Below are 17,563 nucleotides of genomic sequence, written 5' to 3' on the forward strand. Positions count from 1 at the left end.
TTAATGTAATACGTGATCTGAGAAACCATACACCAATTTGCCTTGAAAAGATTTATCATATTATATTTTAGAACGTCTGCTTTTAAGGTTGAACGATGAGAATTTTCGCGGTGAGTTATCTTTCAAAATAAAACCGACAACATAAAAGCAGATACAACAACAACGATTTACAATGCCCCCCTCAACTTTGTTATCAATTATTCAATGTTAAACAATATACAGTATGTTCATAAACAAGCTGACATGTTAGATTCTTAACAGCTAATATATCACTGTAGGATAAGCGATTTGAATACATAGAAACAAGGAGAATAACTGGGGAAGTTTATCTTGAGCGCTTTACAAACTGTAGCACGCTCTCCTCTCTCGTTTTCATCCTCATCCATGCCTTTGTTTGGTTGCACTTCTTAATCTGTCACTCATTTACACCACAGCTTTTCCCGAACTGATCGCAATGATCATATATAGGTGTAGCAAAAGCGTATTGGGCAGAAAATCCATAAAAGTGCATTTTAATTCTGTTTGAAGAGTCACATTCACTACCACACCAATAAACCTTTTTGCTGCTCTCATTTATCGACATTTCTCCCAATTACTCTAGGGAACATTTTGATTAAGTAGTTGAATAATTTATACATTCAAGAAGGATTATCTATCCATATCATCGGCATTATATTATCAGAATGGATTATCATAGAAAAAGCTGTTGTCGTTTGGAATGTGCGTTGATGCACACCAAGAGAGCGGGTGCATTGAAATTACATGTGCAATTTTGATCCGATGCCACTGCGAATTAACTTTTCCAATTAAGCCATCTCTAAAATTCCAAAATCGCATGTGTGGTTAATGAAATAAGGTAGACAAAAGCATAATTTGAAAATAGTTCACTTGCGTTTCCATGAAATATTTCATCTTTGGGACATAAATTTGCACACCGCGTCATTAGATTTTTATGCAGAATTTTTCTTATATATGTTGATGAAATAGTTGATGGGTCTTTCAAGAGCATTGGTTTACCCCAAGCTACTCTTTAAAATATTAATATTTATCATATCTTTTATCTGTTTATTGACGATGGGATTATCACGGTTGTACTATTACAATGAGGACTTTTGCATGTACAACACTGAAAAACAATATTAAATTATATAATGTTAATGGTGAGAGTTTGTATCATTTAAAATTCGGTACTTGTCAGATAAAAGAAACTTCTGATAATCTGATTAACAAATCAAACTGCCGTCCCAAAAAAAGTCCCTTCCGTAGAAAAAAAATAAAAAATAAAACAAAGCTGATTCCTTTTGCATTCATATCAGTTTACTATGTGTGTTTGTGTGTGTGTGTGCGTGTGTGCGCGTTGGGCGGGGGAGAGTAGGCAAACAACAGGCCGGACATCTTTTCCAAATATATAATTTGTAACACGAACACAGAGAGGAAATAAAGAGAAACATTTGCTTTATTCCACCAAAAGATGCGTTGAATGAGGTAGTTTTTATACTATCCTTTAAAATTTCAGTTTTTATTTCACCTTGATATAGTTCGTTACCTGTATAAAGCATACTGAACGAACTGCTTTTTAGGTGTAGTTTGGTTTTTGAATGTTAACCTTTAAATGTGAGTTGTAACTGCGCTTTGAAATCTCGCGTTGGTGTAAAAATGTGCAAATGGTTCATTCGACGTTTCAGCCAGATTACCGTCTTCGTTTTGCATGCCTGACAAAGGCAGATTTCGTATAGCCAGTATGGTATCAGTATGGTTATAACAGTATCGGTAGGCCAGGGCATAAAATATGTGCATCACGTCCTTGGTTCTTGGTGCTATATGACTAATATATCGCTTGCATCTATCTTCATTCAGGAAGTATGTTAAGTCAAGTCTCTTGGGTTGGGTGCTGTGCGGTACGTGGGTAAACAAATTTGAATGCAAGGCTTACACATCGCTAACGCATGCACTTATCAGCCACACGTAAACACTTAACAAGACACACATTGAACAAAGACCTGCGTATCACTAGTATGTTTCAAATTTTAAGTACTTTTTTTCGATCAGCTCCGCGTCTTCTTGAAAGGCGGAGAGGGACTCCTTTTGTATTCATTCGCAATCAACACGTCTGCGCGGCGTGTGAAACGGGTGCTTATAAAGCTGCTTGCCGCTACGCCATCTAGATCAGTTGGCACCATTACTGTCAAGCCGAAGCCACGCCGTGGTAGGTCGATCATTCATACCTAATGCTCATCTGCCGTTTTGAATACGCGAGTGTCAGAACAACATTACAAAATTGTTAACAGGTTGTATCCAACATTATTTTGTCTTTAAAAGTGACTTTTTCTTGTTGCAGAGTTTCAACATATTGGAAAGCCAACGCTGTCGGAAGATTTGAAGAAAAATAAGCAAGAAAGAAAGAAAGAAAGGAGAAGTTTTTAAAAACTTATTCTACTGAGAAAACCAAGTACCTGTTTCTGCAGTGGTTGTTATAAACAGAAAAGTACGAAGAATACACAATGGCAGCTTTCCAAATTCAAAGTTTGCACACTTGGATCCTCGCCTTGACACTTCTAGTTTGTTTGATGATGTGCACGACAAGAATTCTGGCTTCAAATCTCGATGGAGCAGGTATGTTATTACATGATTAATCTTAACTGAAAGGGGATAATGCATTTGAATGATAGCAATCATAACAGAAGCCATGTTCAGTGCATTCTTAAAGGGAATCGCGTTCGTGTTTAGACTGATATTTGTCAACACATATTCCATATTTTGGCAATGTTATATTGTTCGTATATATAAATGCAAATAATTGCTATAAATATTTTAAAGTGAAATCCTTAACGTTAAGTAGTCAAATACCGTATAGTAGAACCATGGGTCTATTAAACTTCCTCATAAGACTTAAGCGCCGCGTTTTGGTGTTGTTTAGACTGTATAAAAAATCCAGCCAGGGAGTCAGATAAAAGAATTAATTCCCAAGTCATAACAATATATTGTTATTGCCTAAGCATTAATTGAGCTTTTGCGTGTGGGATGTTTTGATATATACGTAGTCACCGAAATAGTCGTACTCATCGAAAAAAGCAAAAGGAAAATTGAAGAAACAAAGATACATTTTTTGTCAAATAATAGCAAATGAACGATACACAGAGTTATGGTACAAAGAACAACAGTAGACTTATATCCTTATCGGGTAGGGAAAAGTGATTACACTGGGGAAAGAGATGTTGGCAAAAAGTGTTGCCTTAATATTAGGATATTTAAATATTAAACAAAACTGGAGCAAAGCTCGGTTGCATCTGTTGGAACCAAGCCATTAGCTCTGGAGCAACACCACTTATCCGACAGTTCATAATTCACTCCGACCAGCACACATTATAACCCATCACGGCTTATTTAGGAGGCACTAATTACGGGTCGTGTGGCAGATAACATTTAGAATGCTTCAGTAAATATACCGTAGTAAATCACACAAATCGAAAAAACATTTTTTTAATGATAAATGAGCATGAGATTTCAAAACTTTATTAGAAGCACGTCGGATTCATGTCAGAAAGTATCTTTTTAAAGGAACTAGAAATCAGGCAGAATGAACCTGGAAAATATAAGACAGAAGCAACGTGAGAGTTCGAAGATTGTCGGAAATTACCGTATGCGTTATTAAAAGAACAATTTGCATGTCAATGCCGGGGCAATATGTGCTGAACTGTAAGAATGTTTCATGCCTGCGTCAATTAAGGACATTGGTAAAGCCGGCGGCCTAAGCTACTGTTTAAAAATTCATAAAGAAAATTGAATGTTTTCGAAGCTTTTGCACGATAGATTCCCCCAAGCAATAATCAACCACTAATTAGGTTTCGATCCGAATATTTCAATTTCTTGTCAGGAGATATCGCGTAGCCACTGACTAGTCGATTAGCCCTTCAGTGGGCCCTAGTCATTTACGGGATAGGCTATGTCGGTCTCACCCGTGCAAAATAACACGGTGTCATGCCATCAAGAATATTTACGATTGTCATAAAAAAGTATAGTAAAAGAAGTCTGTATCTTTTCATTCATAAATCTCTGTTATAGTTATAACAAATGTATTATTTCTTGCAGTTTCAGTACAAAGCACAGACCGAAAGTGAAACTGATACTTCATTTTTCTCTATGCTTAATTAAAATATTTGCAATGAAATAAAAAAAAGTTTATAACAGCAGTGACGTCAACCCATTCATTAAGATTACGACACAGAACGCTAACATCAGTCGAATGCTGTGCTTGTGATAAGTTAACGAATCTAAAATGCGAAGTTTATCTTACATAATGGACAATGGGTATTAGAGAGCATGATGTGCGAAGGCAAACTAAAAAGTTGAAGCAAGCAAAACTACATTGGCATGGCTAACGCAGTTCAAACATCCCAACGTGTACGTGCTCTGATTTGTGAAACAGTTTAGGTTAAACTACCTTCCGATACCATTTTAGTCATATTTGCAGGAAATGTTTTAGATGCACATCTGGCGGTCGATCTGAAAGGTTTTAAGTATCTGTAATGCTTCCCTTGGCGGCTATTATTGTGATCTCCAGTTCAGTAGGACCGGGAATGCAGTTTAAGGCAGGGGAAATGCCTCATTCATCAGAAATGACCCTTAATAGCTCCGTGAAGTGAATAAAGCCATATAATGATATTTTTGTCAATACTGACATTGAGAAAATGTATAAAACTTGTATTTAAGTCACTTTTCGTTCTGTGTATAAACACTGACAACATGAAAAACAGGGGAGAACGCAAATATATTGGAATAACTTAAAGAGAGCACAGTAGAGAACTTTCTTTTTTTGGCATTATTTTCTCCTTCTGGTAAATTATGGAAACAATTGTTTGAATGATTAATTTGTTTTTATTGATGCGCACTTGATAAAATTGGCAAAACAAAATCGCGTAAACACCAGTAGATATGATTGACTTTGATGAGAATATTCACTTATAAAAAGTTTATCACAACGAAAACCCACTACATCAAAAGTATTATCTGTCCACTGAATCATAAGGGTCATTCCTCCATGGTAAGTAAGCAATATTTGATAAAAAAGCAAAAATTTCTCTACGTTAACGGTGTGCGCCAACGATGCCATTCACTCAGATTTTATCCGTTCACTTATTCATCCTTCAAAACCGATTATCTTTCACATGATGCAACTTTTTAGAAATCTTATTGATATAATATCATACATTTATAGGAATAATGAAAGGGAGTAACAAATTTTACCCCATAATATTTATTGATTTTTTTCCTTTTTTCTTTTCTTTTCTTTTCTTTCTTTTTTTTTTCTTTTTTTTGGGGGGAGGGGGGGTGGTGGTGGAAGCCAACAGCCTAAAACACGTTTTCTGAGAAAATTAAGATTTTTGTCATAACCACTTCTAATTCAAACGAGGATTTTGGGGCATTTTTCATACTGTTATACAAGTGATTGCATTGACAAAAGTCTTATTTGTATCTGCCTGATTGCTTTGTTGCAAAATGCAACATATGTGTAAAGGCAATGTACTTAAATACGAAATGCGAAACGAGAATTGTTTGTAATTGATGCTGCCTATTTGCAAGGTTCATTAAAGGCGGTATAAAAAAGAAATATTATAAAATACATGAGTTCTCGACTATACTTTGAAGTAACATACAAAGAGGTGAGTGAGTAGAATGGAGCTGATATGCCACAAGCGTATTAGATTCGACAGCTGCTGGTCCATAGGGAACACGAAAGGCTCATTTTTACCAATGAACCGTCTTTGAAAAAATCTATAAAATGTGACAAAAACACGATTGTCTCACCTAAGGTAATAATATTAATTAACTAATTTTTGTGAATATCTCGCGTGGCATTTTTGCCTACAGCGTTATGTCAATTAAAATGCGCAACAGTTTCACGCGATCATCTTACAGTTTCAAGTTTGTATCTCGAACACAAATACCAAAAATACAGTGATAAGTTCATAATTTCAGGAAAAAAACAATCGTAATTATCTCCGCCAAGGAGGTTATGTTTTCACCCCTGTTTGTTTGTTTGTCTGTCTGTCATCAACATAACTCAAAAAGTTATGGACTGATTTTGATGAAATTTTCAGCAACTGTCAGAAGTTGGCCAAGGAACAGATGATTAGTTTTTGGTGGTGATCCGGATCAATAATCATTAATAATCAATAATATTCAGAAATTGCTGCCTTGGCGGAGGTCTGCGCTCTCGGAGTGCTCTTCTAGTTTTGGTAAAATTTTAACGTTAAGGTGTAGCCCAACTCTGTGTGTGAAGCTGCATAGACACGAAACACACTGTATACTTATTTGGAGAAGAATGTTTTTTTATTTGTTTGTTTGTTTTGCTGGCTTATTTGAAATTCAACAGTTATAACCAAGAATCTCTTATACAGAAAAAAAAGCCCAAACAATTTAACCCCAAGTGCTTGGTACTGAAGCATGTGTTTGTACGTGAGTGGCGGGAAAGGTTGCAAGGTAGGCCTAATCTTCTGTTATAACTATACATCTTATTGACAAATTTATACTGTGTGACACTTCATCTTATGCACCAGTCTGACAGCAAATTGAACGCATTCTCCAGCGGCGTAGCCTCGGTGGAACTAAACTCAAATAGACTGTGACAAGATATTTCCATTAGTTCAATGGCTGTCAATTATCAAACTTGGAATTATTTGGATACTGCTATGATATACACCTTTTTTAAGTATACACAAATGACTTTACAAGAGGTATATCGCTGTATCGTATAGTGGATTACTCATTTACCATCCAAAATTGATACAATTTAAGCATAACAAAGGACCTTAGTTCATTAGATGAGATTAGTGACTAAATTTGGAATCCTTTTTATTGTGAAATATGCAGTCCCATAAAATAATTATGACTCGTCAATGATTTATTAGAAAAATCCTACAAGTCAAGTTGTGCTCTCTCCCGTGGCCTTTTCGGTTAAAGGCAAATGGGAAATTCGTGTTAAAACAATCAAATGCAATTAGTATGCTGTAAATTGGAAAATACATCGCCTTAAAAGCATCTAAATGATGTTAATTAATTTTTGCGCCTGCAAATGGCACAAAAATATACTAATAGAATTTTAACAGTTAAATGTCACAGGCCAAAGTTAATCTAATACAACTTTAACAGTTAAATTTCACAGGTCAAAGTCAATCTAGTAATCTATTTAACTATAACATGGGATCGTAACCTATTAAAATCCAATCTGCTCTTGGCAAACTTAAGTTTAGGCACATTGCTACTTTTCTACATGTATCTTTTGTAGTCAATTTACCTAGAACAAGAAGCAGTGCAAGGGTAGTTGGATCATAAACTAGTGGTTTTGTGAAGTGTTTTAGACAGTATAGAGTCATGGGATGGGTTCAGTATGTTGTTACTTCTATTTTCAGACAATGACGACGAAATTCGCCCACTGGAAGATACACAGGAAGAAGAAAAAAGGTAATAAGCGTTTTTACTAATCGATAGGTAGTCTTCGTGCTTAGTTTTTTTTCTGTATTGTGTTTGTTTGTAAATATTAAGAGAAGAATAGGATGGAGCTTAAAATATTTACTGTCTTGCAGTGTTGTCATTTCATATGAGTAGGCGATAATATTGAATTCATACTAATTAAAATCTACACATGACGTTATTTTTTATATCAGCCTCGTAGAACATAGTCACAGTGACGTGACACTTCTTCGTGCTCGATCTTTTTTTTTTTTTTTTTTTTTTTTTTTTTTTTTTTTTTTTTTTTTTTGTCCAATTAACCGGGACACAAGTCATGGCATTTAGATGTGGAAATGACGTTATTATGTCTCATGGGGTCATGGGCTGGGTCTTAATCCTTCATCTGGTTCACAATCTTCGTGGTATTTGTTGATTTATTTTCCAATAACACATTTTTTGTATATTTTAATATGTTGTTAAATAAATGCGACAGTCTTTCAGAACGGTCAAATTTGTCTGACCTTAAAGGCCCTAGACATACTGCAGTGGCTTTTCGAAACACATTTGTACATTTAACTATGGAGGCATTTCTCAGGCCACTCAAGGTGACCACATTTGGAACAATGGACAATAACGGATACGATCTCCCCAAACAATCTCTTTGGCTAACCCCTAGAGTATCGTTACCCAGTTTAATCAAATCTCGCTGACGTAGGCTTAACACGAACGCTTCCGTTTTCGACATTTGGAAGCGACAAAATATGGGATAAAATAAGTAGAATCTTCGGAGAAACAGAAGAGAAAAAGGGAGGCAGGTGCTGGTTTAGATTTATTCAATTACCTTTCTTCTGCCAGAATGACCCAGCGAATGTTCACGGTCTCACGGGGAGCGCCATTTCAGTACCAATACCTTGGTTTATTATGAAACCAGATGTTTTGTCTCACGGGCTATTTCCAGACTGTTTTTGGCTACAAAATGAATTCAAGGAACAAACCATTAAGGGCAATTCCATGTCCTTATCTTGATAGATTCTCTTTCCTTCAAACACCAAATACGCGTTGTTAGAATGCGAAATACGGGATTATTTTCTATTCAAATAAAGGGTGGAAAAGTGTCGATTATATAACACCACATTTCTCCAAAGTCAGTAATTGCTTAGGGAACTATCAGATAGGAATCTACTGTAAGCCTAAAGTGGAACTGCTGACAAACACCTAGAAGGGCTAAACACAATTGCTTTTCCTTTTAGGAATTTTTTGTTTCCATGTATTGTAAGCCTGGGGAGCGAAAGGTATTCGGGAATTTTTATTGTTCTGATCCTCTGTTACTAATCAACAGGACAATGATGAATACAGCAAGGATGTATGCCCTTTATGTATACTAACTCAAACTACACGCAACCCCAGCTGTGCAAAATTCCCTCACTGTTTTGAGTATCAAGTTTTTGTATTTTTAAAACCTTAAACAGTCACATAAACCCCGATGAACTTCAACATTTTCAGTCAAATCTTTTTACTATGTGCATGCTTGGAATTTATGGAAATGGGTGTTCTGTTTTAACATGCATGTTTCTTGATATTCGGCGATGGTTACATTCAGTCTAGGATAGAAGATAAATGTTGGGTCTTAGCTGCAATAATGTTTTCCATTCCCGTAACGGGACCCTATTTTCTTGCTGGGAGTGTCCATTATTTGCACTTTTTCTGTTATTGTGTTGACAATGGAGCGAAGCGTAACAGCAGAGCATCGTTATATACTAGTTCTTACAAAATCAAAAATACAAACATATAGACTAATATGTTCCGCACAACATTCATTTTCAAGAATCTACAAGTGTGTACTAATAAATATATTCCCCATCCGTCTCATCCTACTGTTTTTGCCATTATTACTATAGTTATTATTATCATTATTTTTTTTATTATTGTTGTTGTTGTTTACATATTCACCTTTTCTTCAACTTGGAAATATTTCATAAAAACATTGCTGTTGCTTGTTGGTGTTTAGAATATTTATGATAACTTAGTCCCCCCCTTTTATGTGATTTTATTGAGGTGAGGTATTTATGTGAGGTATATTTTTGCTACATTATCTGATGATAACAAAGCGGATTGTTGGCTTTTTGCTGTTGATGTTGCATATATATATATATATATATATATATATATATATATATATATATATATATATATTTCTCCCATCACATTGAGTTTGATTAGAATACTAACTTGCAGCTGTTTATTGTTTTTGTGATATACAAGTGTACTGTGTGTTACAATTTTCCCCTAGGCGAGGGAAGGTTGACACTCTAGAAATAATTTTTCTAACGCGATTTCACACAAAATTGTGGAATAAATCAATACTGTGGGCAGAGCATGTAAAGTCCACGTATAAGACCATTAGAAAAAGACCAGTATGCAAAATTTATTAAGTTCCATTTAATGCAAGAAAAAAGTGTTTCACCATACGCGTGGCTGACTCTTATGACCACCGTAATGGAATACATAATGAACCTACAATACTCCATACTCTCCATGCTATTATCGTTGAATTATCTGAATATTCCATATCATAAAAAACACAGTTTGACATTAACTTTTTAAAATTATATTACTTACTTATGATTTCTGACCGTATTATTTCACTTGGACTGATTCACGTTGGTTTTCTCTCTGATTCATTTTCATTACACAGTATGTCGAATAGATTCATGTTATCATTGCACTCCAAACTTTGCCATGGCTACCTTTTGTGTCTAGCAGATCAAATAACAAATTGTTTTTGTTAATCACTGACCTAGATATATTGTTTAATAAAATATTTCATATCTTTTTATTAATAGGCAACTCTATTATCCGGGTGTGTACGACTACTGGAAGAAATATTGGACCAAAAAGTAAGTGCTGGGAAGGGCGACTTGCTTATAGATTCTGTGAAGATGAGAGCATTCGAACAGTTGACCTGTGTACAATGTTCTGTATGTGTGTGCATGGTGGAATTTTATGTTGGCATTGGCAGGTGCGCGCTCGAGAGAGAGAGAAAGAATAATAGCATTGGTATGACACAACAGTTCATATTTCCTGTCTGAAACACAGAGCAAATGCGTCCTCCAACTTGACATACCCAGCCTCATAGACATTCCATTCTCACAAAGCATCCGCTTCATGTGTTGGTGAACTAAATAATTGATGCCTGACGAGCCTATTAGATGATATTATGTTTAGAATCTCCCGGTAGACCGTTACAAGGCAAATAACCTTAGGGTGGATATCTTAAGTAATTACTGTCTGAACATGCGTCCCAAGATTTTATCCTTATATCGGTTCATTTTCCCAGGGTGCTTAAGGGGTATTGGAACTTTATAATGTACTTTGTGTCTCCTCATTAACCCAAGCGAAAGTATATTTGGCAAAAATATATTTTTCACATTTCTCTAATGTGATATGCTTATCTTAATATATTATTGCAATTAAAAATAAACACTTTTAGACCACAAAGTCCCTTTTCTGATCCTTTATTCACTACCCCACCCTTAAGCACATAGGTTGGCCAGGCGTTAATCGCCAATTTCGCTGCTGTGTAAATTGGTAAGAGATAGTGATCATTTTCCGATGTAATTCTGTAACTCAGTAAGATATTATCATGATAATTGGCATGGTTGACGACTATGGTGTAAACCCCCATTTGCTTTCACAGCGTTTGATTTTATATTCTTTTGTTTAGAAAATTTGAACCCCTAAATGTTGCATTTAAAAGGCATTATTTCGCCTCTTTTCTGTTTAAATCAAGAGTGATCATCGCAAGATGGTTTCCTGACTCCAATTTGTAGAACAAATAACTATGTTTAAATAATCCTTAAAATGGCGAGGGAGATTTGTTTAACACTGATATTATAGTTTTCAACCCCCCCCCCCAAAAAAAAAAAAAAAAAAAAAAAAAAAAAAAAAAAAAAACGCTACTGTAACGTCATCTGCCCGAATAAAGAAATTCATAATATCACCTAATTTTTGATGCAACAGAATTAATCTCTTAACATGTCAATGTTTATTCCTGTATTATCTAAGCAGAGGAGAAAAAATCTTGACGAACTAATACCGATCCCCCTTAATCTTGAAGAAGAAACCAACAAGACGTCGATCTTTTTTCACACGAAACGGGTCACGTTGCACAATTTACCCAAGTAAAAATGAAATGTATAGTTTGTGTGGTCTATAACTGCATGTCACCTACAAGATGTAATGGTGTGGAGTCTGGCAGTCTACACTTTTTTAAATAATGGCAGTAAGAAAAACAGCAATTGTTCGCTAGTGCCCCTCTTAGGCCTATCGTCGTGACTCAAATGAGTTTGGTTGATACTTAGAAGCACATGTCTGTACATGAACCCCATTTGTTGATATACATGCATTTATAGTAGTTTCAGTACATTCAGGGTACCTTCAGAAACAGTCGGGTTTTCAAGGGCGTGGCACAATATCTCAAACATTTGTCCTTCGGCTATAAGGTTCTGCATCATTGACCTACAGCTTTTAAAAAAATCAGATTTAGCACAATTAATAAGACTAATGTGATCTTACTTTTTCACGTGAAGCTTATCTTATGTAGTAGTCTGTCTGGATTTACTTACAGGACCCGTTCGCAGAATTTCCCTTTAAATATAATTTAATGGACCAGTTTCGTTTACACTTGGCTAGTTTCCTTATAAAATCCCTTAGAAATTTAACGCCAAAGTATACCTTTGTACATTTCATCACAGTGAAGGGATATAGCATGCCCATGGGGTAAAAGCACAATCTATTTAAGAAGAAAATACAATCTAAACATATCTTTCTGTAGCCGAGCCAAATTCTGATATTTTGAAGAAGAATTTCATCAAATCGAAGTTTTGACCTTTCTCAATGGAGATGCAAATAACATATGAAATCCGTTCCTTATGGCAGGGGCGGATCCAGGATAATTTGAAGGGGGGGGGGTCCGCGGATGCAAAGCCGACCCCACCCCACTTGGCGTGGGGTTAGGGGCCTGTTGAAGGGCACCGAAAATTTTTAGTATTTTAAAGGGCGATCAGTGCCATTTGGTACAGTTTACAACTATGATTCAGCTAGTCAAAATTCTGATTTCAAGAGGGGGGCCAGAAATCGAAAGGGGGGGGGGTCAGAACCCCCCTGACCCCCCCTAAACCCGCCACTGCTTTTTATAGAATAATTAAAATAAAAATTCTTGTTTATTGAAATAACTAATTAAATAAGGATGTGTCTTGGCAAATGAAAATGTTAGTTCGTAATGTTTTTGATAAGAAATAGCTAGCTCACCTGCAAGAAGAAATAGCAACTTAATAAAGATGTCTGTATAGTCGATTTGGTCAAGCACAAGGTAAAGACTGAGAAACGGGTGCGGCAAATGACTGATCTCTGATCATGTGTTGTGGAGGACCTCCCTTTTACTTGAGGGGGACCTTCCTTTTACTTGTGGAAGATCTCCCTTTTACTTGTAGGGGACCTCTTTATTATACCCCGACCCCACATAACATATCAGAACTATATCTTTTATAATAAAACTCCAGGAAACTATGGGCTCACATCTTTGGATAACGCAATCTGATTACACTTTTTTATACTGTGGTCTCTGACAGTGAGAGAGAGAGCCAATCAAATCAGAGGGTCACCACCTGCCAAAGTCAAAGACACGTGAGAAAGAATGAATAAAAGGGAAAAAGTAGGAAAAATAACCAATGAATATATGAGATGGTAATAATCTTATACGTACAGCTATAAAGGGGACCGGTATGCCTTTATACCCCATCACACACAGATTTTACAGTGTACGTTTAATTCGAAATTTCCTTTTTGTGACTACTAGTATATAAATATATTATAACCATTTAAAACGGCATGCTGAGTTTTTAAAGAGAAAGGTAGATTGATGCCGTTGACAGAAAAGACACAGCAATTACTCCATTAATTTTAATACAATTTGAAAGTTTCTTTTGTGTGTGATTTGAAAATTTGATGTTAGCTGTTGCCAGTTATAAGGACGTTTTATGCACTATTACTAGTGCAAATCGCCACCCAGGCGGCTTTGATACATTGAACACAGACACACGCACACACAACTCATTCGTACTTATAGATATCAGACATAGAAAGGATAGAAAAAATTCCGAAAATAAAATTTTAATTTCTTATAAACCAGTCTCCCCAATTTAACAAACTTGCACTTTATACACCTTTAAGTTATTTTTGTGGTTAATAATAGTTTTAAAAAGATCCTATACGTCCAAATGTGCACTACTGGAAGCTTGAAGAGATGGTTTTCTTGGCTGGTTAGCCCCACATTATCGTGAGACGATGGCTGTAGGCCCCAGGGGCGGATCCAGGATTATTTTTATATTATTTTTATTCGAAATTTCCTTTTTGTGACTACTAGTATATAAATATATTATAACCATTTAAAACGGCATGCTAAGTTTTTAAAGAGAAAGGTAGATTGATGCCGTTGACAGAAAAGCTGACGCAGCACTTCGGAAATATTAATCCATTAATTTTAATACAATTTGAAAGGATTTCTTGTGTGTGGTAAGTGAAGGTTTGATTGATTTACCTAGCTTTCACCAGTTTTATCATTTCAAAGAGATGACGTTATGAAAATTTGATGTTTGCTGTTGTCAGTTATAAGGACGTTTTATGCACTATTACTAATGGATACGTCCAAATGTGCACTACTGGAAGCTTGAAGAGATGGTTTTTTTGGCTGACTAACCCCACATCATCGTGAGACGATGGCCGTAGGCCCCAGGGGCGGATCCAGGATTATTTGAAGGGGGGTTCGCGGGTGCGAAAAGGACCCCACCCCCACACCCATTTGGCGTGGGGTTCGGGGCCCGCTGAAGGGCCTCGGAAATTTTTGGTATTTTAAAGGGCGAACGGTGCCATTTGGTACAGTTTAGAACTATGATTTAGCTAGTCAAAATTCTACAAGAAGGGACCAGAAATCAAAGGAGGGGGGGGGGGTCAGGACCCCCTGCCCCCCCTAAATCCGCCACTGCTATGGCGTGTTGAAATTCGAAACCAAAGGGGGCAATGATCCCAAGGTATATCTATCTGTGGAATTAGCTTGCATAAAGCTGTTCCCTCCCCGCCAGAAAAAATGGACTAAGATTGTAAATAAATAAACGATTCAGCAAAATAAATTAATTGGCGCATCCGAATGGAAAATATCCTGGCAAATTTTTCGGCTCTTAACAGTATGTTTGCGTCAATATAATAATTATTTTTTGCTTATCTCATTCCATAAGGTATGTTGCATTTTTCGTAGTTCACGCAAGAAAAAAAAATTGGAAAAAAGGAAAATGAAAACCATAAAGGTTAGCGACATTGGTGGATTGAGCTAAGAGTGGATTGGCTGAAAAAAGAACTTCGTTGTCAATTAATGTTATCTGTATGTGCTTTCCGGAGCTCCTAATAATCCGACGGCGAAGAGAGACAGCCACGAAAGTTGTACTAGTAGTAATGTAAATTATGGTAATAACGCCTAATACTACTTGTTAGTGTTTTTCTGAGAATCTGTCATATTTGTAATCTCTTTACAGGGAAGAGCGCCCATGGGAGAAATTACCAAACACTAGTTGCTACCGTAAGAAATGCCAGTCTACAAAAGACTGTTGCCAGCGCTACAACATTTGCGACCCATACGTTAAGATCTGCTACGATTGCTGGTACAAGTACCCGTGTAAGACTGACGCCAACTGCTGTCAGAAGTATCCCAACTGCAAGATAGGAAGGGACGGCAAAGGCCATTGTTATTCGTAATCGGCAGGAAGCCCCCTCACAAGATGTGTTATAATGAAAAATGGGTTTTGTCTTAGTTTAACATGTAGTATACATAATTTTCTCTTCACGTTGTACAGTTAAATGAATATTCGTTTTCCTTTACATGGATTTTTTTTTTACTTTATACATCCATTATTATGCACGAACACAAGTCTAACTTTGTTTGAAGGCACTATGTTCTTTGGTAGACAATGATTTTATACATATGCAAAGCAATGGCATTTTGACTAAATCATACAAGCATATGCGCCGGGTTTGCAAGTTTGGTTCTTCTGACAGTTCGGAAAAGTCAACATAACAGTCCTCAAAATGCGTAGATCTATTGTTAATCTTAATATTGACAGAAATTTTGCCTGAGAACGAGGGGAATAGAAACAAACTGTTTCAGTTGAATATAAATTTATATTATAAATATATTGTTATAGATTTACCCTGCGTACCGGTACAATAGTATTTACGTTCGTGCATTTGGCTAAGTCGGAAAGTAGGGGATGTTTGAAGTAGCATAGGCTGTTGTACAGTAATAATAATCTGCATGTAACGGCAACTCAGCAAGATGTATTTCTACAAGTCATATACATGTGCGGCACATCCAACAGTTTAGTGAACGTATTTCATCAGTGTCACAGTATTTTTTCTCTTTTAAGGTAAAAGTAGGTTTGTTTTGGGAAAAACGACGGATTGTGTGTCACACGTTTTGTGTATCACCTTTAATTGCTCTCGTCTCCATACAAGTTGTATTGTCTTACTGAGTTCATGACGTGTTTGGTACATTGAAAATGAAATCCACATAACTTCACCAGCCGTATTACATTTCATTTAGGTTAAGATATTAACTTTTTTGTTTTTAGAGAAAATTTTAACGATAACTGTTACTGTAAATTGGTCAATAAATGGGCAAAAAACTAAGCACTGTGTTTGCCAGGAGAGAGAGAGAGAGTGAGAGAGAGAGCAAAAGCAGAAAGTAAAAAGTGTAAAACTTTTGAAACGTTAAATTCGAGATCGGAGTGCTGTTTTATCCAACCGAGATAAATGTTCACTTCCCACACCTTAGCATATATAGATAAGAGCGACCACACCACCAGTTTCCTTGCAAAAAAAATGCGACATTTATTCAAAAATACTCAGTAAAGTACCCAGTAAATTGCCATTAGTTACAGAAACAAAAACCTTATATGACATGGTTGAGAACGTCTATGATATTCATTTGTGTCGATCGTGTGTCTGCTTTGTGAACTACAAACGCTCTTGCTATGTGTTTGAATGAAAAGGAACAACGGTATATCAAATGTCGTTCTATGGGGTCTATCAAAGACACATGACCTCTGTTATAACTTTTACGAGTAAACTCCATCAGTCTTCTTTTCCGTGACAAAAGTGACACATTCAGATACTCATTCAAACACAAGACAATCACAACTCAATATGATTAATAGATCTTGATTCTGTGAACAGCTCTGGATGTGGTTTACCTTGTTGACTGTGGATAAAATGTTGACATTTCCAGAAAAAATGATTGAAGGAAAATTTTTTGGTATAGTTTTAAATCCCCAGACGAGCAAATGTTTCCATGGGTGACATTTCACTTTGGCCCCATTGTCTAAAACGAGATAGAAAGACTTAATTGTCAGTAATCCAACTCTAGTTCAGTAAATCAGAGACAACGCGATCAAAATACACATGTACCTGAATGAAGAATCTGAACGGCTTCTCAGCAACTACAGCCATTGAAGTTTTTATCTATTTCACAGATGGATTGAAGGGTTGTCCAACTGCAAGGCACGTCATACCAAACACCTGAATTAGGTGTGAACGCAACGCAGAGCTCATTGGCATTATTTGGTTCATTCGTCGACCAGTTGATATAACTTAAAGTCGCGTTGCCTTTACTGGAGTGGACATAATTCTGGTTGTCGCCATCGAAGTCGTAGGCATCGTGCAGAGTAAATTGATTGGCGTCTCCGCTTTCTAAACATTAAATGATCAGTGACAGTAAAGTCATTAATTAATTAATTGGTCGAATAGCATATATATACATTTCATTTTGACACCAAGTGGGATATTGGTAAATTATAAATGCTCGAATTTGAAATGAATTGTTACTAAGTAGTTCATGTTTTTAAAATAAATATACTCTGCGTAATTCGACTAGGCCCTGAAATGCAGAATCTTGTTGACATCATATCTTGATAAAAGTTTTGCATGTTTGTCATTTGATAAATGACAGAAAAATATGCCATATCTCAACAACGAGGACCTCCATGAACGCATCCATGTTTTGTGTTTC

General features: G+C 36.2%; 1 protein-coding gene across 1 annotated transcript; it reads left to right on the plus strand.

Annotated features, from left to right (window-relative positions):
* The first annotated feature begins 2,012 nt into the window (after window positions 1-2,012).
* On the plus strand, window positions 2,013-16,091 carry LOC147762746 (uncharacterized). The gene is made up of 5 exons (XM_087012183.1): window positions 2,013-2,206; window positions 2,339-2,613; window positions 7,410-7,461; window positions 10,293-10,346; window positions 15,036-16,091. The coding sequence occupies exons 2-5, from the start codon at window positions 2,502-2,504 to the stop codon at window positions 15,253-15,255; spliced, it is 438 nt and encodes a 145-aa protein (XP_086868309.1). The 5' UTR covers window positions 2,013-2,206; window positions 2,339-2,501; the 3' UTR covers window positions 15,256-16,091.
* The last annotated feature ends 1,472 nt before the right edge of the window (window positions 16,092-17,563 follow it).

This window comes from Lingula anatina, chromosome 4 (genome assembly GCF_051362555.1).
Source record: "Lingula anatina isolate TDL-2025a chromosome 4, LinAna3.0, whole genome shotgun sequence".
Classification (NCBI taxonomy): domain Eukaryota; kingdom Metazoa; phylum Brachiopoda; class Lingulata; order Lingulida; family Lingulidae; genus Lingula; species Lingula anatina.